Raw genomic sequence first — 23,049 nt, 5'->3', positions numbered from 1 at the left:
GAGACGTGTTGGAAGTAAACAGCAAATGGGTGTGTATGTAATTTAGGGTTAGTGTTGTGGCTTCAGGGACAACTTGTGGCCTTTTAGAGCCTCTATCCAACCAGCGTTGGTCTAAAAATACAGGTGTTTACAAACGCAGAATACTTGTAGAAGGCTATCTAGATCTGTGAATACACATCTTGTGGTTCTAGCAGTGTCCTGTGTAGGAAACAAGGCGATTATATCAATCTTTTAACCACACTTTGCAACTTTATCATGGAGAAAGGCTAAGAGTGATGTCATGACGTTATTTAATGGAGCTCTGTCTGAGTGGTTAGCTTGTGTTCTGCTCCAGAATAGTAGCATGCCATCTAGTAATAATGATAATACACTCAAAGTAAAAACCAAGATGATGTCGCTGTTAGACGAGATGGAAAAGCAGTGACGTTCACAGGATTAGACAAGGCAAAAATCCACACGAAGGTAAAAGCTGCCTCAGATTACAGAATCGCATTTACTTTAACTCCTAGTTTAGGACGGTTAAATTACACAGCCAGGTAATGTAAAAGACCACCTGGGCAGCATCTACCTCTGTGCAAGGCCGCACGATGTCAGACAATTACCAGCATAAGGAGAGGAAGAGGAGGAGCTAAGAGAGGAAAGTCTCAGCTCATTCTTCTGGAGGTTGTGAAAGAGACAGATTAAGGACGAAGGAACAAGTGAGACAGAAAAGCCAACGGTGGAGAATTTACAACAGACATTTGGGACATGAGGGCCATCACAACATACAGTATAATCCTGATAAACATGGAACCTATGGAATATGAACACAGATAGACGTACAGTATGTAAGCTGCTTACCTCTAAATTTGTCCTTGCTTTTTTCAGCACATCACGAGTCCTTGACACTGTGAAAAACAAGAAAATCTAATTTTTTTGTTACTGCATGACTTTCATATGTTACTATAGAAGCTCAAATGAGTAAAAATGCTTTTTTGTGTTATTATTTTTGTTGCATGAGTACCTAGGATACTCGAGGTAATCTTGTGTCTTTATGTAATATCAGCAGAGGTCTGTGTATTCAGCCTGAGACGCGATAAATCACCTAGTTTATAGTTTCTGTCTAAACCCCAAGCTCAAGTTTCTCTCAATTCCAAGAAGGGACGTGCAGTGCTGTCTGCTGAGAATCTCTCTTTCTGTTTTACCCTACTCGGTTTTTTGTTTAACACTCGTCCCTCCTACATTTTTTTCACTCACACACTAGAAAACACTCACGCTGGTTGACTATGAAGTGCTCCATGCTCTCCTTGGTGCGGCTGGTGCTCCTCAGTCTTTGTATCGTCCCTTTAAGAACCTCTTCCTGCTCAGAAATACGCAGTTTCAGCGACAAGATCTCCTCTTGCATACACTGCTCCTACACACACACACACACACACACACACACACACACACACACATTGAGATTTAGTTCAACATAAAATGTTCGACTGAAGCTCTGTGACGTCATTAAAGATCATATTGTGTTCTTCAAACCTTCTTAAGGTTTTGGATGGAAGGATCAGTGCTCGGAAGAGCTGCTCTCCAGAACATCTTCAGCAGAGACATCGCCTCCTCCAGGATCTGCCTCAGAGTCTTGGTGTTGGACACAAGACTCTTCACACATGCATAGTCCAGAACCTGCAAACAGAGCTCAGTTAGACACGTGCGTTATTAATTTTACTATCAGTTGTCATTGTTGGGGACAGACCAGCTCGCTGCTCTGTCTCTGACTGTCCTCCAGCAGTGGTGGGCCGAGGCAGGTCTGCAGGGTTGCCTCCATGCGCTGGACAAGACTCCGGCCTTCTAGGACCTGCTGCTGCAGAGCACTGAAATCATCCACATGACCGATGGCGTGGCGACCATTACGGTTCGCAAAGGATCCGTCAGGGGCCTCTCCCTCTAGTTCAGAGTGCGGGTCAAGAGGGTCTGTTGGAGATGAAAGAGCTGGAATGTAGTTTGGAAGGACTTCTTTTTTTATAATTGTAAACCTTGTTGCGTTAAGTGGTTAAAACTATGAGGTTCGGGCACATTACAATCAAAACAAGATGTTATTATTGTTATAAAGCATTCCTTTATCTTTATAACAACAAGTAAAAGTTAGATTAAGATGCAGTAATGAAGTTGCAGTTAAAGTCACACCATTGGCAGTGCTATGGCTGTCATCCAGGTCTGAGTAGGGAGGACCAGGAGATCCACAGTTAAACAGACCAATGTCCCGGACTGGTGGAGATGGAGCTGGGTCTGTGGAGCACACAGATACACAAACCAGGCTTGGATCCACAGCAAACCACACCACGGCACACCGAGCCTCACAAACATTTTAGCTGTAGTACGCTGGAGTCTCGTTCAGAGGTTTCACTCTCACCATGAAGCAGCTGTCGCCTGTAGAAGTTTTCTCTCTGAGGACTGGCAGTGAGGGCGGAGAGAGAAGGAGTCCGAGGCGACCCGCCACCCAGCTTCTGTTCCAGCTGTTTATGGAGCTCCAGCTGTTTGAGGGCGCTGTTCTCCTGGACGCTGTTCTGCAGCTGGGCCCGCAGACTCCTCACCTCCCCCAGCAGCTCTCCCAGCTCCACCGGTAGACCTGGGACCTCACACAGATACCCTGAAGGTAAAAAAAAAAAAAACACAATTGATGGAGAATCCTGGACATACCTCTGCTTCGGTGCTCTGGGAGTTTTTTGGAGATTGTCATTTTAACACAGTGTCCATTAACTTTCTAAGTCCGAAAATTAGCCAGCAGGTTTGAAAGGAATGCTATCTTTACAAAAAATGGCCAAAGTGACTAAATTTATCAGCCAGAAACTGTAAAAAACTGAAAGAATCAATTCATTTTTGACTTTCCACCACTCATCTGTGATGTACTGTTCCACAGGGAAACTTAAAACCTTAACGTTGTGATATTTAGACAAAATCACTTAATTCTCCAAGTCATATTTAAAAAATAAAAAACAAACAAAAAAAGTTTGCTTCTTACTGCCACCATTTTTTCCAGTATTGGCAACACTTATGGACACTTGGAAAATGTTGTGCATGTAATGTAATTTTATAATCAGAAAAAATACACTTTTAAAAAAAAATATGGCATTATAACTTTGTAATACTGCATAAAAGGTATGTTTTATGTTCTCTCTACTTCTAGAAATGGTTGTGTTGTTTCCATCGAAAGGCAGGATTTTATATTACAGTGAAAACAACTGTGTAAAAATAAGACCAGAATAGGCTTGGGGTTCAGAGGGTTAAAACTTTGATTTAGTTTGTTGTGAAAACCTGGGTACATGTGTGTAAAGTTTGTAATTACAGCACCTTTCAAACTCAGAATAATTGAGGAGTCTGTTTACTTTAATCCTATGTGTCTATCTGCTCATCTACCACCAGATGGTGCCAAAGTACAGAATTCTACAGAAACCCTGCACATAGTGGCTTTTAATTGTCTGATTTTTATTTAAAGAAATTAATATATTGTGTACATCTAGTTGTCAATGAATAGACTGACCTTTGTTGGCCTTTGTGCTGGAACACACTCGATCATAAACGTGCAGTTCGCTCTGCAGAGAGTGGATGAGTTCTCTGCTCTCACACAGCTGCTGCTGCAGCAGAGACACCTCATGCTGGAGCCTGATAATGCACACATGCATTATAATGAGTTACAATCAGAGAACAAATATGTAAACACACATTCAGAAACAGCTTCTATCTGAAAGCCAGTGATGATCTGGTTCAAGCTGGACACGCACAATTCAAACACAAACACCAACCTGTTGGTTTTCTCCTGACCAGCCTGTCTTTCCTGCCTCAGTGTGTGAATCTGCTGCCCTTGTTCCTGACTGTGAGTCTGAAGACGTCTTAGCTCTTCCTTCCACTGCTCAGCTTCCAGCTCTGATTGCTTCAGTCGTGCCCGGGCGGTGAAGACGGCCTCCCGCAGCTGCACCACCTCCTCATTAGTGTCTAAGGGAAATGGAGAGACTAAAGAGAGTCACATAAATATTCCCCAAATCAAAATCCTTTCATTGTCTATTAGGTTTAAAATGAAGTACCTGTGCTGGCTTGCAGCCGTGACTGTAGACCCAGATTTTCCTCCTTCAGGACTCTGATCTCATTGGACAGTTGACTGACTGTGTCCAGGCCCTGAATATAGATGTTTGTTGGGGCCCCTGGACAAAAAAATCAGTATCATGTAATTTCTTACAAAGAAAGAAGCGTTGCTTTTTGGTGTAACTCAAGTGGAAGAGGCAATATTACCTCCATCACGCCCAGTGGTGGCCAGTTTCTGTTCCAGCTGCTGTCGGAGTCTCTCATTGGTCCTAATGGACTCCTCCAGGCGCTGACGGAGACACCTCACCTCCTGTAGGTGCTCCTCTATCAAATTTACCCCTAGAAACAAACAATAACATATCAATAATGTTGTAATATTCACTGACTCTACTGAAACTGCTTGTTCCGGGATTAGTGTGGGTTACATCCTCAAAATATGTGAAAAACACTTAATAGATGTTGTTGGCCCATGATGTTAAACAATGATTATAGATGTTTATATAAGATAATATCATTATAGTTCAGTTCTCACCTGCTTGGCTGCTCCCTGGTTGGTGCCCAGATGATCCAGAATAGCCTCCAGCTGGCTGAACCAAGTTCTCCACATCCCACAAAGGCCCTCCTGTCATCAGACCTGAGTCAGAGTTCAACGAGTGGCCTTCAGGGATGCCACCCAGCTGGTATTGTTGAAAGGCATGATGGGATAGCTGGCTGTAGCTTGAGAGGTCATGCTGGTTGTGGCCACCAGGTGTGACGGTGAACAGTGTCTTGTCATGGGGGACTGTAAAGCCTGTAACCACACACACAAAGGGAAGAGATGCGTAAAACATGATGTGAAAACACTCACAGTACAGCAGAGGAATTTAATTTACAAATGAGAAAGTAGATTGAGACAGGCTTTTTCCCACACACTGCACACTCCCTGGCCCCTCACCCCTGTTCTGCTCATTCATCTGTTTGTATAGCGTGTCCAGCTCTGGGCGAACAGCGATCACAGACAGGGCCCTGGGCCGGGGGTCAGAAGTGACTTCGTAACCCCAGACGTCAGGGCCAGAGGGGACAGAGAGGGAGGAGACAGGTGCACTGAGAAGGGCTGCAGGAGAATGACAGGAAGTGTCACATAAATGACATGAAGGATGAGTAAAATCAAGAAAATCTGATTTTTTCAGTACTTTGCAGCCGTCTGTGGGCTCCGTACCTCTGGAGGACGGACTGGTCAGAGACACAGTGGCTGAGCAAAGCATGTTGGGACAACTGCTGGAAGACTTGAGGAGGCGATGAGGAGGAGGAGGGACAAATGGACAGACTAGAAGAGGGGAATGGAAGGTGAGAGGATAGACTGATGTAGATCACAGATAGACAGAAAGATTAAATGCAACAATACCATCTGGTTCTGATCCAAGTCCTGTCTGCCGCAGCCGGTGCTCCTCATGATATTCTCTGGCATCTAAATCCGAGCACAGCTCCAAGTCCTCATTGGTCTGGTATTCGTCAGAGACCAGGGAGGTCCTGTCTGATTGGTCGGTCGTCTCAGAGAGAGCGTGGCAGCTGGACGGGGTCTCAGGACGCTGCTGCAGCTTAGTGTGGAGCGACTCAATGATTTTATCTTTCTGTTGTAACTCCTTACTCAACCTGCACGTGCAAACAAGGAAGTGAATCAACTGTTACATTCTGAGCTGATGGGTCCTGATGATAAAGGTCTGCACTGCTTAGGACAGTTTACAGTGGAGGCCTTTTTTATGCTTAAATTACATGTACTGTCAATAATAACAAGAATAAGATTTTTTTAATTTCTAAGGGAATATACAAATAAGAAATTTGTTGGGTCCTGCTTCATCAATTAAAATCTGATGCATACATGATGGTAAACTAAACACCTTTTGTTATTTATTATTATTTATTGATTGTTGATCAGTCATTTCAAGATGTGATCTTGGGTTGTGAGAAACTAGACAGGACTTTTTTTTAATACTATCTTTTGGCATTGAATAAACAAATCAAATATTAAAGAAAATAGTTCCAAGATGAATCAACAACAAAAATAAGTGTTAAGCAAGTAAACAAGTGCAGCCCTAAAAGAATGGAATTAAATTTTGTAAAGGTAGGAGAGGAAAACCAGCTGCCATTTTTGGTATTCAAAAGAACGACTAAGAATAGCACATGTGCATAATTTACAGTTTAAAAAAAAAAAAAAAAAAACCTGAACGTTCCATCTCATGAGACTTTGTGATGATTTTAAGCAAACCTTCTGCAGCCATTTAATGACAGAGCACTTCAAACACCCATAAAGTCTAAATTGTAGTAGAGGTTCAGATTCTGCCAGGCTGGACGATGTACAAACATGAAGAGTACAGTCATTTGGCAGAATAAAAAGTAGGTTTGACTATTTGAACACTGAGTGAAGACTATTTTTACAGGCCCAAAGCTGCTTAAAGGGAACACAAAAGTGAAAGCCAAATGCTAAATGGTTTATATGCCTGTGCAGCTACATGCTTGTTTCTCTTACTGTTTCAGCTGTCGAAGCAGGAGCTCCCTGTCTCTTTCCAGCAGAATTTTTAAAAAGCCTTGCTCTCTTGCTTGACCTCGAGCAGTAGAAAAAGACCACAAAGAGTCTCTGTATATGGAGCTGTTCTTAGAAATCATAGTTTTCCACAGAGGAGCCATCTGAGAGTCGGTCCACGAACGAAAACAAAGACCAAGACTTGATGCTCTACAGCCTGAGCAAAGTGCGTTTAAATATAGTGAGAGAAAATCCAAGGAAAAATTCTCTGGTATCTTTGGTTCTCCTTTCACGTCACGAAAATGTCCTGACGAGCCATTAAACAATGAATTTAGGACACAAAATTTTAGTATGCACAGGTGTTAAAAGAAAACCACAAGTAGGCGATTTTGGATAAATCCACCAGAAACAGTCTGCTGCTCAGCAGGGAAGGACTGAACGAGGTACCGCAGGGAAAGAAAACAGTAACACTGAGCGTCTTAAGTCCGCCTGGCAGGACACCTGCAAGTTGACTATTTTGCTAAAGCGACTTAAAGCGTCGGCCTGTGTGTGGATTAACAGCAACCTTCTGTCTCCTACCTACCATAAGCAGACATGTGGACAGCTCCTCGCATGCTGCAGCAGGTCACGTGACCAAGTAAACTAATTAGAGAACAGACTCTGCAAAGTAAGCTAATAACTTACAAGGAGGGTCCACAGATCACAGTGCTGTTTTTCTGTGGAGGTAATTGTAGGCTTTGTGGGTAACTCATGAGGAAGATTATAAATTAGTTAGTCTGAATGCATACTTCTCATCTGTAAACTGGTATCAATGCTCAATTGACAAAAGCATAATGTGTGATTAGACTATGGTATATTACAGTTCGTGCCAGCGGCTACAGTGAACTCTGCATGTGCATATCTAGTGCAAATCTTTGAAACAGCTATATGTGCATGTACTATATGTGTGAGAGAGGTCTCAGACTGATTGCTTATCTTGCTTGCACCCTAACTTGTGGTAAAAATGCTGCGTCTTACATGTACATTCACACACACAAACATTTAACTGACTCACCTTAAGGCAAGCAGCTCATGGTCTGTCTTGTCATCATGGCTCTCTGTACGTTCTCCTGTGGAAATAATAAAACAGGAAATAGGCCAGAGGGAAGAGAACAGGAATAATGTGACAAATTGAAAAACACAGTCAGTTTCGTGTGCTTGACTGTGATGGGAAGATGTTCCTTACGTCCACTAATCTTGGTGACCACTCTCTGTGCCAGTGCAGTGCTCTGTGCCAGCTGTTCTCTAAAGCTCTGACCCATGTAGTAATCAATGTCATTGGCCCGCAGGAGCTCCTCGAAAGCCTGAAAGTTGTTGAAAAATAGCGCAAGTATGACAATATGAACTTTAAAGCTTCTCCTTCTTTGCTAAAATTAAGAAATGACTGAATGAAGATGCATTTGCAGCACCTTGGTGGTGTCTCCCAGGTGTTGGGTCAGGATGTGACAGACTCCTTGCCCTTCTCTCATCCTCTGCCTCAGGTGGGAAAGCTCACGAGCTTGTGCCTGGATCAGAGTGTTGTACTTCCTAGAAAGAGAGGAAGGAAACAGCCACAACTGGTAACAGAGACTGTGGCGTATTTGCTGAGTACTTAAAGCTTCGAGACATATGACTGAATACTCTCATGTGCATCTGTTGACGGATTCTAGATAAATAAATGATTCCTGAGAGGAGATTGGAATTACAGATAATTCAGGTGAAACCAACCCACGCTTTTGCTTCTTTATTCTTTCTCTTTCCACTTACCCGGGCCAGGTGGCACATTTTCCCTCTTCGGCTTGGCCTTTACCCTCCAGCCTGGTGCTCTTCAACTGAGCCTCCAGTGACGCAACTCGTTCCATCAGTTCTTTCAACTCCCTGCTGGGCTTCGACCCTGAGCGAATCCCTTGGTTGTCAGACATCCAACCTTCATCCTCTTCCACACCGCTGGGGGCTGGTGATCTTTCAAATGCCCAGTTTACCTAGAAGATGAAGACAAAGTAGAAAAACATGTATAATGGGGACAGTTCTGAACCTAAAGTAAACCTGAAAGACAGCAGCTAATGCAGTAGTTAGTTAGTACTTTGCGTGGTGTCCGCTCCAGGCTGGAGGCATAGTCGCTGGTGGCAGACAAGGAACGAACACGTAGCTGCAGTCCACGGATCACTTTGTGGCAGCGGGTCAGCTGTGAGCGGAGATCCTGGACCAGATGCTGGAGAGAAGCTGACTCATCGCCCATTTCATAAGCACCTCTGTTACCGCTGCAGTTTCCAGCGTACCAACCTCCACCGTCACAGTCCTGATGATGGGACAGTGATGTGCACATCTCCAAGTCGTCAAACTCTGAAAGAGGGAGAGACGAGGACATACTGATGAATGATGAATAAAGATTAGTGAGTGTTTTAGAAGAGAAATAATATGGTCTGCTTTGAGACATCTGATCTCCGTTTATCACCTGGGCTGCTGGTGTCTTCTCTCTCAGCTTCGTTTTCACTGCGGCCACAAGTCTCATAACCCAGATCCTGCAGATCCACCTGCACCTGCTTATTGGCCTGTTGGACAGACGTCTCCGCTGCAGGGACACGAGACAGACATTTCTTCAGTCATGTATCTTGCATATTAACAATATACCAGCACTTTTTTGGTTTATGTGTCCAGTTGCATGTCAGCCTTCCTTCATATATGTTCAGAGCGACTCACTGAGCAGATCCCTGTAGTCCTTCAGCTGTTCAGCCTGAGCGTGGACTGTAGCCTCAGACACCATCAGTCTCTCCTGCAGCTCTCTGTTCTCCTGGTGGCTCAGAGCCAGATCAGACCGAAGACGAGTTGCCTGCTCACGGACACCCTCCTCTATATCCTGCCACAGCGCTCCCACCTCACTGCTGGAAGGTCCCTCTTCCTGCAACAGCAAAGTGTTTAATCAACACTGATACATAAGGAGGATTTCACAAGTATATCTTTACATGATTTTAATTTATGGGAGGTCATGTTTTAATTCACATGAATTAACTGTGCACTAATACTGTGACATTGAAAGTCAGGCGCACAAACGAGGTATTTATATAAACAACCATGAGACTGAAAGTGAGGTGGAGAGGAAGGGCCTCCAGGCGAAGCTGCTTTAGAAGAGCTCTGCTGCACAAGCAGCAAACTGAGGTTTTATACAGAATTAACATTCACAGAGAACAAATCAACAGACCACCTTGTCCTCTTGAATTTCCCTCGGGATTAATAAAGTATCTATCTATCCATCTATCTATCCATCTATCCATCCATCCATCATCCATCCATCCATCCGTGTATCCGTCTGTCTATCAAAATAAACACAGCTGCAATTCTTTCAGAGTTTAAAAATTTAGTTCATTTATAAATGATTCAATACAGCAGTAACCTTGATTATTGACAATAAAATGTTACTTCATGACAGTTACACAAATAGCTAGTAATACCTGGTTTCCAGTACATTTATAACTTTAACTGTCTTTACTTATGAATTTAATTAGGAGATTTATTGTATCTTCCATCCACCTGTTACATCTCTTTCATCCCTGTAAATAATTTGAGCACTCACTCCATCACCATGCATTAAATCCTCTGCTCATTTCTGCCCTTTCCAACTTTGTCTGAATAGTGACTGTTACATAAATGTAGAATGTTTTACCGTCTGAAGATGGTGTGTGTGATGGTGTGAGTTCCGTGTGCCCAGATCTAGAGAGTTTGGCCTCGTGCAGTGCCTCTTCCCCGATTCCTCGTTCAGAGTAACACTAGGAGCACCTCGCTTCCCCACCGGCATCGGAGTTGTTTCTACTTCCTCATCTTCATCCTCAATGCCCTCCTCTTCTTCTTCTTCTTCCCCTTCATCTTCTTCCTCAGACTCAGACTTCAGACTCCGGTGATTCTTCTCTCCAGCTCGTGCCTGGTGTTCTTTTAAAGTCTGGTTCTCCTGCTGCAGCCTCTGCAGGGCGCTCCTAGCAAGAAAACAGATAGAACCATAAGCATAAGAATAACACTGAATCCAGCAACAGCAAAACAAATGTGTCACATATTCACCTCATCTGAGCCACAGAGGTGTATCCATCCCTCTCCAGTTGGGACTTTACTTCTTCAAGCTCAACTTCAAGTCTCTTCTTTGCTTCTTCAAGCTGCTTTACATCAGCTCTCTGGGACAAGAGCCCCCTCCCCAGCTGTCCGGTAACACTATTAATTCCACGAGCCTTCATAGGCGTCTGAAAAGTCATGGGAAAAATTCTTCTTACTATTTGAGTCATGAGGTTCTCTAAATGCTCTTCGTGGTCACTAACTGCGTGAATTTAAAGGAATACATGAAGGAAATGTTGGTGTAAGTTGTATTTTACCTGAACTGTGGTCAAGCTTCTGGTCGTCACGTTGTCGTCATCCTCCTCTATGCTGTCTGTGAACTCGTCACTGCTGCCATCTTCATCGTCTCCCTCCTCCTCCTCATCTTCCTCTGTGCTGAGCTCTGGAAACACAATAACCATTTAAGGTCAATATCTGTAGATCTTTTCTTTAAATCTTAAGCTGTTAGTCTTCCTATTCTTGCACTTTATACGTCTCTCCCTCCCTAGTATCCACTCTATATGCCATTCTTTCCAAAGTTCTGCCTCTGCACTGAATCACCACTTTGGCAGTCATGGGACTGAAGGGAAATGTGAAGTCATACAGACCCTGGCAGCCAAAAACACACTCAAGCTGGTGCAACCCACTATGAATGAGAATATGTATTAACTTTGAATACTTAAGTCATACAAATGGAATTAATTCTGGGTAATTAATATTCACACACATTAAAGGAGATAGTAGTGATTGTGCAACATAAATCATCTTTGTTTTGTGTTACTAAAATAAGATATACACACACTCACACAAGGAACAAGGGAGGAACACATAAATACATGTTGGTTTGGAGAAGCCAGAGGTTCAGTGGAAAATGACTTAGAGAGATTTTTAAAGGGAAACTGCTTTACATAATAAGGCCTCATGATACACAACAGACACACATTACATAGCATACGTGTGTGTGGTGCTGTGCCTCAAGCAAAGCTGTGGGTGTGTAGCTACAGTTCCTCACTGCATTGCTGGGACTTATTATAGGATTATATCAGTAGGAGGGAAAGTTCAATGGCACCTAATTACTGAAATGTCTCCACCCAAGTATGAAAGTTAATATACTTAATGTCTTTGTGTTGCTAGCGAGAGGGCAGGAAATTTATGGAGCGAAACCGCTGGGCTATTATTGATTGAACAATGTGCTCTGTAAGCTAAACTGGTGAATGTGGGGCCCTGTTTACACTCTGTGGCACTACATAATGTCACCACTTATACTTGGGACATGTAGAAAGAGGCTTTTTTTTTAAAACCTGTGTTCTGTTTTTTTCCACTGAAACATTGATTTTTGTGTCCTCAAAAATATCAGGGATATTGAGTGAAAGGGCACACAAGCGTCCCTATTTGTTGGGCTGTGAAAACCTAACTGGGCATTGCAGCAGAACAGCCATGCAAACATGAAAATCATGCCACAATCTCATGCATGAGGGACCAAGGACATGAAGATAAACTCATTTGGACTGGATATGTCTTGTAGTACATATTATTACTTGATGCTGATGTTTACATGTTGTTCACATTTAAATTTGTGGCATTTCAACACATTTATAGTATGTGTTCTTATACAGTTGTACATTAGGACAAACAAGACAAACTCCGGACTTTGGTAATGGTTCAGTTATATAAAACACACTGTGGGTTGATCTTGGGGGGAATAGAAGGAAGGTATATTAAGGACCAAGTGGGGAATTTCACATTTGGGACATTTTTAAAGCAAAATTCCCAATTAAACACAATAAAGAGAAATCCATACCAGAAGTGCTTTTGACAAAAAGCCAGCACATGTTTATTTGTGATGCATTTAAAATACAAAAAAGAAGTGTTGACAACGACTCCATCTTTGAGGCTAGGTGAAAGATTGGGGCACAAATCCCTAGAAAATGTATTCTACCTAACACAAATATTTAATGGGCAAGTATTATTTCTGGCATTCACACCTCCAGTGATTTATAGAGAGCACTGTGCAGACTGCAAAACTGCTTAACATTATATTTTCCTGCTCAATTGACAAGCAGATCTACTAAAAATTATGTATATATTAAGTTAGCATAGCGTTAATTTAAAGTAATCAGCGTGCACCTACCAGCGTATATCTACTGTGGCTCTGCTTCTGTTTCATGCATATCTGTTAGACTAAAACTAGAGCAGAACAGGTTCATAAAACTGTGTATAAAGGCTGGAGCTCAAGGCTAACACCGAACTGAAGGAAAGTAAGTTGGCCATCTTTTTAAATCTGTATCTTGGGCCCTTGTTAAGTATGTACATCCTGTTGACAAACAGATGAGATGGATGGTGAGACGTTTCACTGTAAGGCATGAGCTTGAGTTTCTCCACAAGACGTAACTTCACTGTGACAGTAAAGCTGGAAGAGTGACACTGGTGAGAGACAGTACACAGAAATGGCAATACAGAACAATCAAACTACAAAGCAATTCGCAGGCAGTTTTCAAAAATAATATAAAACCATATTCACACCACGCTCACAAAATATATTAATAAATAAAACTCTGCGTTGCACATATACACTTCACACCGTTAAGGTTAATCTGAACACTGTGAGTCGTGCTTGTGCTACCTGGACGAAGCTGCCTGCAGACTGAAGGTCAGATTATGGTTAAAAGTCATACTTCAAGTGGGCTGTATGTCATTAAATTCACTTTAAGACCCTAACTCTTTACAAACCTGACCATTAGTGGTTACAGACAGCTTCATCTCACATTAAGAGTGTCAGTGTGACTCAGTGGTGCTATGTTCAGACAGAGCATCAAGGAGCGTTAGTGACAAGTGCTGCTTGCAGCCCTGGAGGCTGGACCCTGCCCATTCCCACCTCCAAAGTCAGTCTGCCTTTTAGCTGCCCTTTCCAGCACCAGGGTCATGTTACGGGTCCTGGCCAGGACCTCCTCCAGCTGCCCACGGAGTGCCTGAACTGAATCTAGTTCAGTGTGGAGGGCCTGGGTCTTCTCTGAGCTGCTGCAAAGTCAAAAAGAGGACAACAAAAAAGGTGTCTTTATAGCAAATACAGAAAAACCTGCAACTTGGCGTATTAACAGGATTCTAGGCTTCACAAAAGACCTGGGTGCAGCATTCCTACCTGTCACTCTTGTGAATGTGAGTGAGATTTTGGTATAATCTCTTCTCTGCCCTCAGGGCCTCATTCAGCTTGTTGTACTCTGACACTAGCTGCTCCAGCACACACTAGTATCACAGTGGCAGGTACGGTTGAGAAGGACAGAGATATACATGAAAATTAGTCATTCTTAATTAGCTCAAAAGCCTAAATATTGTCTCACTGACTCAGAAGAAGCAAAGCCCTACTTGGTAATCAGTGCTGTCTTTTTTGGCAACTCCCTCCGACTGAGTTAAAGATAAACGCAGAGCAGAGATTTCTTTCTGCAGGGAGAGAAAACAAAGTTATGACTTGAAATTAAAAAATAAAGACTGTTTTGTGTATGCTCTGAATGTCCACACAGATACCTGAGCCTCTATCTCCTTCTTCAGCACCAGCTGCATCTCCTCCTTCAGAGTCTTCATCTCTGCCTCATACTCCTTTGAAAGCGGCTGCATGGCCTCTTCCTGGGCCTGCATCAGCTCCTGCACAGTGATGCAGTATTATATAAAGATCAGGTGACAGGAGACACAGAGTCAAAAACTAAGGGATATGAACAGTCACCTAACCTTGATAAATGCTTCCTTCTCTTTGAGCAGACATCGCAGGTTCTCCGCCTCTCCTTCTGTCTCTCTCTCCTTGTCCCGTCTCAGTTCACTCAGTTCCTGCTCTTTCAGTGACAGCTGTCTGCGGAGCTCCTGCAGCTGTCCTGTCCGCTCATTAATTACTAAGGAAAGCCTGTAGGAGTAGTCCTGACAGAGAAAGAGCAAAGAGGCTGAAGGCATTTAGTTGGGCACAAATCTATTAGCTAATAGATGCAGTCCCATATCGACTGCCATGCCAGACACACAGCCTACCTGCAGATACTGATCTTTGGAGCTGAGAGTATTGAGCAGATCGTGGAGCTGTGCTTGGTGTTCATTAGACTGGCGGCTGCGATCTGACAGCAGCTCCTGGAAGAGCTTCTCTTTCAGAGCCAGCCGAGCCTTCAGCTCCTCTACAACCTCAGAGGGACTGGCCTGAACTCTGGCAACAAGGGCGGCTGTCAGATCCTGCACGCAAACACAAATCATCAGACACCCAGAAAGAGCAGTGTCAGCGCACCTGTTGCATTTGTGAAACAAGTAACACAGGTTTGCCTACATGGGCATGGCTTTTCATTTGAAGCCATGAAAATAGAGGCCTGTATATGTGTGTGTTACCTGTGTCTCTTGACTGCGTGTCTGCAGAGCTGCCTGTAGCTGGTTAATGATGCCGTCTTTCTCTCTCAGAGTGCTTCTCTCCTTCTCTTCAGCCTGCTGTTTCAGCCACTGGAGGTTCCTGTAGGCCTCTGCTGCCTGCTCCAGCTCCAGCTCTTTGCCTCGCCCCAAACCATCCAGGCTCTGTTGGTCAAAATCACAGGTGTAACCGAAAGGACAAATATACCACCACATTTACTGTTATATGTTAACAAGATAGACCAACCACACCACATGTCTATTTCTGACCAGATTTGGGTGACAAGGCGACTCTTATCTGTTCTTTTCTTTTCAAATAACCGTACTTCATGGATGGGTGGTTCTGATATGTTTGTAAGGAGCATACCGTGATGGTCTCCTCATTGTTGGACAGAATGCAGCGTAGTCTCTCCAGGTCTCGCTCCTTTTCCCGAAGGGCCAGTTGCAGCGTCCTCACCTGCCCCTCATGTTCCTCCAGACAGTGGAACTTTTCATCGATGGAGCGCTGTGGGCAGCAGAGAGGGAGGAAATCACACTTAAAGGCACCCTCAGCTGTGATATTCATCATGTTCTTGATGTTTGAGCTTTTAATTCCTTATAAAGAAAATAAATTAAATGTATTATAGTATGGAATTTGCATTATGTAAATTAAACTATCCTTTTCATGGTTATCTTCATTTATGAAAAAGCTACTGGAAAATAAGTGCTTTTTATGCTCACTGCTGCACAGCAACAACAAGATGTTTTACCATAACGGTGATGAAATTTTATTGGATGCTGACTTATTGGTTTATGAGGAGTCTGCATTATTGTGTAGCACTGGCTCTTGACTGCTGCAACATGCACACTTAGCTCTTTTATGATAAAAGGCCTCTCTATTATTCCTGCACCAAATGCACTGCAGTTTGTACCATCCCATGAATCACAGTATGTGGTACAGTGAAGCAGGTGGAGCAGTGGCTGAGAAACAATGTTTTCAGCATTAAAAGCATTATTGGGTTGTACTAATATTTCTACCAAGCTGCCACAAATCCCTGGTGTATATATTAATGTACAGTACATGTGTTTTACCTCCAGAGCTCTGTCTCGGTCTTTAATACGCTCCCTTAGTTTCTCCAGCAGGGCATCTCTTGATTTGGAGCTTCCTGCTGACTCCAACATGTCTGAGTACTCCTACAGATATGAACATTTTTAGACAGGATCAGAAATCTGTGCATGTATGTATGTATGTATGTATATCTGCGTGTATGCATGCAAAGTGTGTGGGATTGTGCCTGTCACCTGTAACTGTTGCTCCTTGTCCTGCAGAGAGCGTTTGAGCTGTGCGATGCTGCTGTCTTTTTCCTGTACCACAGTGTGTTTCTCATCCTCGCTCTCCTTCAGAGCTGCTTCTTTAGCCTGAAGCTCAGAGCGGATTTTCTGCAGGGTGCAGCGCAGGTCCTGCAGCAGAGAGACCAGAGGTTAAACATGCTGCCTCATCCCCACTTACAGGACGTCTTTCACTTGTTTGGTTTGCTCACCCATTTGCGACCACACTAACTAACCTGGTTGTGTTTTTCGGTGACCTCCCTGTGCTGTAGCGCCTCCTGCAGATCAGAGTTGAGTCTGTCTTTAAACCTCAACAGGTCGTCTCCTTGTCTCTGGCTCTGTCTCAGACTCCTCTGGCTGGCCTCCAGCTCCAGGCCGAGGGAGAACAGGGAGCTCTGCACTGCCACCAGCTCGCCTTGCAGCTGAGCGAGCGACAAGGACTCACTCACTCCCACTGGAGGCTGCAGAAGGAATGACCACAAACCAAGGTCAGACAGACAGTATGTCTTCACCTTGAAGACAAGATTTCTGATAAGGAATGAGTCTATATCAGGGTTTCCACCACTACTGTGTCCATCAGGTCTCACCTTGCATTGAGAAAGCTGGTTGCGATGTGCCAATTCTTGCAGCTTACACAGTGTGGTGTTCTGCCCTTCAATCAGCTGGTACAGCTCCTGGGCCTTTGAGCAGAATGCACCACAGGTATCAGCACATTTAGAACAGGTTCAGATATCATCACACCGAGTACCCAGCAAATACACACCTCACTGTCTTTGGTGCTAATGGACTCAGTGAGGCCCTGAATGGTTCTCTCCTGGCTCTGAGCAGCCTCACGGAGTGAACGCAGCTCACACTCCATCTCATTCAGCTTCTCCTGCAGCTTCTAGAGATGGAGACAAGCATGTTAGACTAGCATCAGGCCTCAAATGCACAATAATAAAGTCAGCCAACTAATCTGAGGCGATTTAATGCGGCATACCATATTGTTGGCCTCGCTCTCATGGATTTTGGCCTGCAAAGACTGCACCTGAAGCTGGGCCTTCTGCAGCTCGCTGACACACTGACCAGCCGCACACTCATACTGGTTCAGTTGACTCTGCTGCTCTTCGACGAGGCTCTGTAAGAAATAAAAAGAAAAAATGAGAGGTTCAACTTTTCAGCCCCTTCTTACTCTCCTGACCAAATCCAGCAGCTGAATTATTTGTAACTTTTCTTTTGCTCAAATTCATGAAAAATACAGAGGTTGCAGGCTGCGTAACCACCACAGTGGATTGTGTAATACTCTGTGTGTACAAAATATACAACATCTGCTCATTCATGTGTGTAATTTGTAAAAAGCTATGAGAAGGTAAGAGCTGCTGGAGTGGTTTGTGAGCATCTGTATGCATGAGTGAGTGTGCTAAAGTGCTCTATGCTCTGGTTATCTTTACATAACCAGAGCGCTTACAACTTTCACTAACTAGAGGGAAATCTCCTCACGTGTTTGCCCATGCACTCATTTACACTACAATTAGTTTGTAGTATAGTGCAGTTAAAAAGATTAATTCAATAAATGTTTGTTTCTGTTTTTCTATTTCTTTTCAGATCAAAATGATAATGGTAACATATCATTAAATAGTGTTACTGTAGTAGCCAACCAGTGCTGAGATGACTGGGTGGTCTGACATTGCGTGGATCACTTTGCCTCAAGGGCTCAGAGTGAAAATAGGCCAGTAGTGGAGTCACTCTGTCTTAATATCTCCCCACATCTAACCTACTTCAGTCCATGCACAAAGATCACATGCTCTTATTATGGAAAAATATCTAATTCAGAGAGAAACACCTCCACTATGTATTGCAGAGGAATATTACTATTGCAAACCTACACTTGACCTTACATAGAGGGGCAGTAAATCTTGCGAACAATGCTGAAGAAACTGGGAGACTCATCTGTATGAAGGCTGTGCTCAGGCCAAAGTATTTAGCAGCTCTAATGCTATAAATCCTCAGCTTCCTTCAATACTAATCTAATATTAATGATTTAGATTAGAAATTGCATATTAACTGTTGATCTGTTGAATATATTACAATATTTACAGCTACCACATATTAAAAAAAACAAAACGACTGTGCTTTCATGCTTTGCTGTCAGCTGTATTGACATTACTAATAGGCTCTTTGTGTGTGCAGACTCACGCCCACTCACTAGGTAATTAGGCCATGTCGTGTGTCACCGCTTATGCACACCTGACTGCTCTTCTAATATGTGGTATCTCCACACCACCGTAGCTCACATCCTCCTAAGTAAAAGCTAGCTGGTGCAGCTGTGGCTAGAATATAAGTGACTGACAGCAGGATTATGTGGCTAGCTGAGCTTTAAAAAAGTGGTGAGAATAATCATTTGTGGGCAGGCTTCACTGTCAAACATCAGAGGCCGTTGGGCTGGTTTACTCAGGGTAGCAGCTGCAGACGCTGCAAAATGCACTACTGCACTAAGTGTCCTCATCCTGCAGTCGTGAAACACCTCTTTTCAGCACCATCACCACTCTCATCGAGGTCGTATACCTGGTGGGGAGGTGGGGGAGGATACTCTTTGTACAAATCTTCCAAATAATCCTCCATGTCAGCCATGTTCAGATCGTGGTCCACCCCAACATCCAGCCTGATCAGAGGGGTCTCGAGCTCAGGTGTTGGCACGTGGTTGTCTCTTTCGACATATGGGGTATCATAAGGCAGCCCCAGAACAGGATCAGGGAAGGCCAGCCTCGAGCCTCCATTACGGGAGCTCTGTCGGTGCAAGACTGGTAGCTTGCTCCCCTTGTTGCTTCGGACGGGTCTGTACACGGCGTAGCTTTGGAGCAAACAGAGGGCCAGAGAGAGGCTGGGTGCAGGTGACGCTTGGCCATGTGGGGTTCCCATGTGCTCCTCAGACAGGGAGTCAGATATCCGGTCTTCTATCGCTTCCCGGGGGGAGCTCAGTGGTCCATCTGTTATTGCTCCAGGCTGCATGTATTCCTCAGCTGTCTCCAAGGATGCGACAGAGGGGCTGGAGCTAGCTCGTCCGGCCAGCGTGCGATCGCTGTCAGATGTCCTCGATGGGTCCTGAGATCCAGGGACCAGAGTTAAAGAGGAGGGGGGTTCTTCTGAATCATCCACAATTTTTCTCTCTCCTTCACCACCTCCTCCAGTCACGCTCCCTCCAATAACGCTGGCTGAATACCTGGTTGACGGTCCGCAAGAGATACTCCGTGCCAACTTTCTGGGCACCTTACAGACAGCTTCATAGTCAGAGTCAGCCACCCGCCAGTGGGAACATCCCCGACACCGCCTGGGAGTGCTGGGTGCACAGCGGTGGGAGCCTGTGACCTCTGACCCTGGACCAGCAGGACACTGAGGGTGGTGGTGATGCTGGCAGTCCAGGCCATCTTCTGCCCAAGACTCATACAAAGAGTAGACCAGATCGTCCTGGAGCAGGGCGCAGTACTTAGCATGGGTAAGACCTGAAATATCCACCATCCCATCTCCTTGTCCTTCATTGGGTCCAGTTATTGTTACAGCTCCCTCCTCTGAATTGGTTTTCCGGTAGAGCCCACCGATACACTGCCTCAGCCGATGTTTCTCCTGCAGGAGCCGCTGCAACCTTTCGATGGACAGGGCCTCCACCCTGGCGATGACTGTGTCAAAGCGGTACATGCGGTCCAGCATGAAGATGCACTTGGAGCAGGCAAACTCTCCCCTGCCATCTCGGGTCAGCTCCTGGCCCAGAGCGTGAGACAGCAGCACCTGCAGGTTGAGCTTGGCAGTGGGGTGGAAGATCCATCGCCTCTGGTTACCGCAGAGCTCCCGTCCACAGATGCGACACGCCTCCTTCATCTTGACATCAAGCATTACCCCAAGCTTATAATTATCGAGGAGTGGCAGAATCTATTACTGATTCTAACGTGAGGGTGTAAGAATACTAGGATCCTTATCATGAATTTGATCCTTTAGAAATAAGGAGCAAAAATGTCCAGCTGCATCAGACTTCACAATAAAAGAAACGGTGTGATGCTCTTGATGACACCACTACCACATTAAATTAAGTGAGATGAGGTAGAAGAAGGAGCAGTCTTGGCTTGTAGAGGATGGTTGCACTTGTGGTTCTTGGCAGGACAGAAAACCAGGCAATAAAAGCGGATCAATAGATAATGTGACTATAATTGAAGGTTTCCTTCAGCTCCGGACCATTTGTTTTGGGAGCAGGTGCACTGGGAATATGGCGCACACCGCTCATGTTAAGTCCCTTCAGTCAGATGTCGGATTTACAAGAAAAAGTGTCACCAAACCACCGTTTCGCATTTTCCAACACCACGGCGCGCCTCTGCACCATCACTCTGCTGTCACGGACACGCGAACCACACCGCGCGCCGCCAGGCTCATCGTGAGGAGGGAGGAACCGATAATCCACCGGCCTGCACGCGGACACGGAGCGGTAACACGCGTCCCGGGACGATCCTCTTCCGCCGGTATCTGCGTCCGACAGAAAGACCGTCCGTTCATTTCAGGGCTGTTACCGACGGCTACACAGACACACGCCGGTGCGCGGTGCTCCGCTCAGACGTGGATCCTCCGGGCAGATAACGATGTGGCTGCCCGAGTCAGACCTGCAGCGGCGGAGCGCACCATTCTGGGCAAACAGAGGGGTGGAGAAGCCCGGTGCAGTCACACAGGGATAATCACAGACTGATATTTAATGTGACACCGACTTAAAACCACTATTTCCCTTATGAAACGCACACACAAATTCAGTCCTATTAAAAAAACAATCTTTATTTTGTGTCTATTGGTAAAAAAGACAAAATGTCGTTCCCCTGGGAATCTGTTACTTCCTCCTGCCCGGTTTACTAAGCTCTGTTCGCCTGACTGAACAGGTGAAATGATCACGACGCTGTGAAAAAATGAATATCGCTGAGAGACTCTATTTATTTGAGCAATTATTTACTTATAAATTAAAATTAGCTTTATTTACACAGCCACAGCGTTGACATACTGTCACACCATTCCGTGCAAAGCTCAAGTAGGCTAGAACAAATAAAAATGCACGTTCATTCAATAATAAAAGTAATGAACGTGTCATAATATGCGATGTAATAGCAAATTTATTCTGGTATCTATTCCATTCTGATGTATATTATGTGTTAAAGCAGGTCACAACCACACAATAGGTTCTGCACAAAGTCAGCAACAATTGCACAACCATTGCAATACATCAGACCGCTACACAGAATTATAAAGTGCAGAATCAGTTTCTTGCTTTTCTATTAACGAGCCCTAAGTCACGTCCCTGACCTTTCGTCCTTCATTTCACCAGGCAGAGGCAGATTAAATATTAAGAGGATGCGTCCTCTACGACACACATGATGATCAGTGAGCGATAAACATAACAAAATGACGTATATATTGAGGGTAAACAAGGCTGCTATTCAGTGATCAGCAACGTTGTCTGAGGCCCCCTGTTGCGAAAACTCTCAGTAGAAGTCAATATCAAAGTTGCCACATATTAAAGTCACTGGTTGACAGATTATCATTTTGATAATCAGTAAATCATTTGGGTCAGTTGTCATCAAATACTTTTAGCTGCAGGTTTATAATGTGATTTCTGTTCTCTATAAAGCACGCAACAGTAGTGAAATTCAATATTTTAGTGACAACTCTGGAGGCTTCCTTGTGGAATTTGTGAATACATATACCCATAATGATTAAAAAAGTAGGTAAGTTGGTAAATGTTACATGTTTAACTGACTTGCTAACTTGACTGCATATTGCTGACTGTATTAAACATTATAGTAAAGGTATAATCTAACTTGTGGTGGATTTTGTCTCTTAACAGTACTCCCGTCACACCAAACAGAAGCATCCAAAACATCCTGTTGCCTCAAGGTTATTGTTGTTTTTATTTCCTGTTGCCATGGTGCAATGATTTCACTGTGATGTTCAAATAACCAAACCTTTATCCTGCATTTGACTGTGTTAGTTCATCTCCACAGTGACCATTACTTTAATTTTGACAAGGGAGCACAAACAGATGGTCATGCTGTCACACTGTGACTTCCAAACAGATACGTAATGTAAAATCCCGTCGGCCATCTATAAACTTTCATCCTCAAAGCTGCTTCACGGCCTTTGATCGCTGAATATATAAAGGCTAATTACTGTAGCTGAGTCATTTTATCTAACACAGATGTTTTTGCTGCAGACAGCCACATGTGGAAAAAGATGCAGCTGGATAGTTTTTCTCATTTCACTGAGAAATCTAATGTTAATAAATACAACGACATTTCATGCTTTAGAGTTTCTCAGTGTATGAGATACTAAGATATATTCTTGAAAAAAATGAACCCTCGGAAATAAAGGTTTCAGATTAGATTTATTTCCAGCTTCCTCCTCTCTGTGGTCATATATTGACTAAATGTCTGTGGTGTCTGGGGAACTAATTAAGAGCTCTTATGGCGGGTGCCTGTCTGAAACAACACAACTTGACATCAGTGTCGGGGTCCCTGAGCACTCAAAGGTCACTCTGACCTATCGACAACCCGACTGAAACCAGAGCCGCTAAACTGCCAACCAGAGAGATGCACTCATGCACATATGAAAGAAGGCACCTCGTGAAAATGTACAAACTCACACACATGCACACACCAGACCCCAGTTACAATGATTCACGCATTATGCTTTCTGAACTCTGCGAGGAGATGCACATGCAGCTC

General features: G+C 44.1%; 1 protein-coding gene across 6 annotated transcripts in view; it reads right to left on the bottom strand.

The window, feature by feature from the left end:
* The window catches only part of LOC111567653 (myomegalin), a 51,227-nt gene that overhangs the window by 4,311 nt on the left and 23,867 nt on the right, over window positions 1-23,049 (bottom strand). Inside the window, exons 1-40 of one of the 6 annotated variants that reach the window (XM_035947547.2) lie at window positions 18,869-20,332; window positions 17,304-17,441; window positions 17,088-17,207; window positions 16,912-17,004; window positions 16,561-16,785; window positions 16,298-16,456; window positions 16,088-16,189; window positions 15,384-15,521; window positions 15,002-15,181; window positions 14,657-14,851; window positions 14,369-14,551; window positions 14,168-14,284; window positions 14,009-14,083; window positions 13,785-13,888; window positions 13,521-13,663; window positions 10,924-11,048; window positions 10,619-10,794; window positions 10,230-10,536; window positions 9,269-9,467; window positions 9,024-9,140; window positions 8,652-8,911; window positions 8,336-8,550; window positions 7,999-8,116; window positions 7,776-7,893; window positions 7,605-7,659; window positions 5,435-5,682; window positions 5,249-5,356; window positions 4,985-5,143; window positions 4,583-4,840; window positions 4,258-4,389; window positions 4,053-4,169; window positions 3,774-3,981; window positions 3,512-3,633; window positions 2,384-2,620; window positions 2,158-2,259; window positions 1,727-1,944; window positions 1,513-1,656; window positions 1,255-1,393; window positions 841-887; window positions 603-657 (exon numbers count right to left, since the gene is read on the bottom strand). In XM_035947547.2, coding sequence (XP_035803440.2) covers window positions 603-657; window positions 841-887; window positions 1,255-1,393; window positions 1,513-1,656; window positions 1,727-1,944; window positions 2,158-2,259; window positions 2,384-2,620; window positions 3,512-3,633; window positions 3,774-3,981; window positions 4,053-4,169; window positions 4,258-4,389; window positions 4,583-4,840; window positions 4,985-5,143; window positions 5,249-5,356; window positions 5,435-5,682; window positions 7,605-7,659; window positions 7,776-7,893; window positions 7,999-8,116; window positions 8,336-8,550; window positions 8,652-8,911; window positions 9,024-9,140; window positions 9,269-9,467; window positions 10,230-10,536; window positions 10,619-10,794; window positions 10,924-11,048; window positions 13,521-13,663; window positions 13,785-13,888; window positions 14,009-14,083; window positions 14,168-14,284; window positions 14,369-14,551; window positions 14,657-14,851; window positions 15,002-15,181; window positions 15,384-15,521; window positions 16,088-16,189; window positions 16,298-16,456; window positions 16,561-16,785; window positions 16,912-17,004; window positions 17,088-17,207; window positions 17,304-17,441; window positions 18,869-20,191 — 7,279 coding nt within the window. In that variant the 5' untranslated portion in view covers window positions 20,192-20,332. Of the gene's footprint in view, window positions 1-602; window positions 658-840; window positions 888-1,254; window positions 1,394-1,512; window positions 1,657-1,726; window positions 1,945-2,157; window positions 2,260-2,383; window positions 2,621-3,511; window positions 3,634-3,773; window positions 3,982-4,052; window positions 4,170-4,257; window positions 4,390-4,582; window positions 4,841-4,984; window positions 5,144-5,248; window positions 5,357-5,434; window positions 5,683-7,604; window positions 7,660-7,775; window positions 7,894-7,998; window positions 8,117-8,335; window positions 8,551-8,651; window positions 8,912-9,023; window positions 9,141-9,268; window positions 9,468-10,229; window positions 10,537-10,618; window positions 10,795-10,923; window positions 11,049-13,520; window positions 13,664-13,784; window positions 13,889-14,008; window positions 14,084-14,167; window positions 14,285-14,368; window positions 14,552-14,656; window positions 14,852-15,001; window positions 15,182-15,383; window positions 15,522-16,087; window positions 16,190-16,297; window positions 16,457-16,560; window positions 16,786-16,911; window positions 17,005-17,087; window positions 17,208-17,303; window positions 17,442-18,868; window positions 20,333-23,049 lie in introns of those variants that run through there. The other 5 variants (XM_023268908.3, XM_035947551.2, XM_035947549.2 and 2 more) reach the window with 5 other exon arrangements.

This window comes from Amphiprion ocellaris, chromosome 10 (assembly GCF_022539595.1).
Source record: "Amphiprion ocellaris isolate individual 3 ecotype Okinawa chromosome 10, ASM2253959v1, whole genome shotgun sequence".
Taxonomy (NCBI): Eukaryota; Metazoa; Chordata; class Actinopteri; family Pomacentridae; genus Amphiprion; species Amphiprion ocellaris.
The sequence above is the reverse complement of the archived record's forward strand: the minus strand, read 5'-3'. Positions and strand labels throughout refer to the sequence as shown.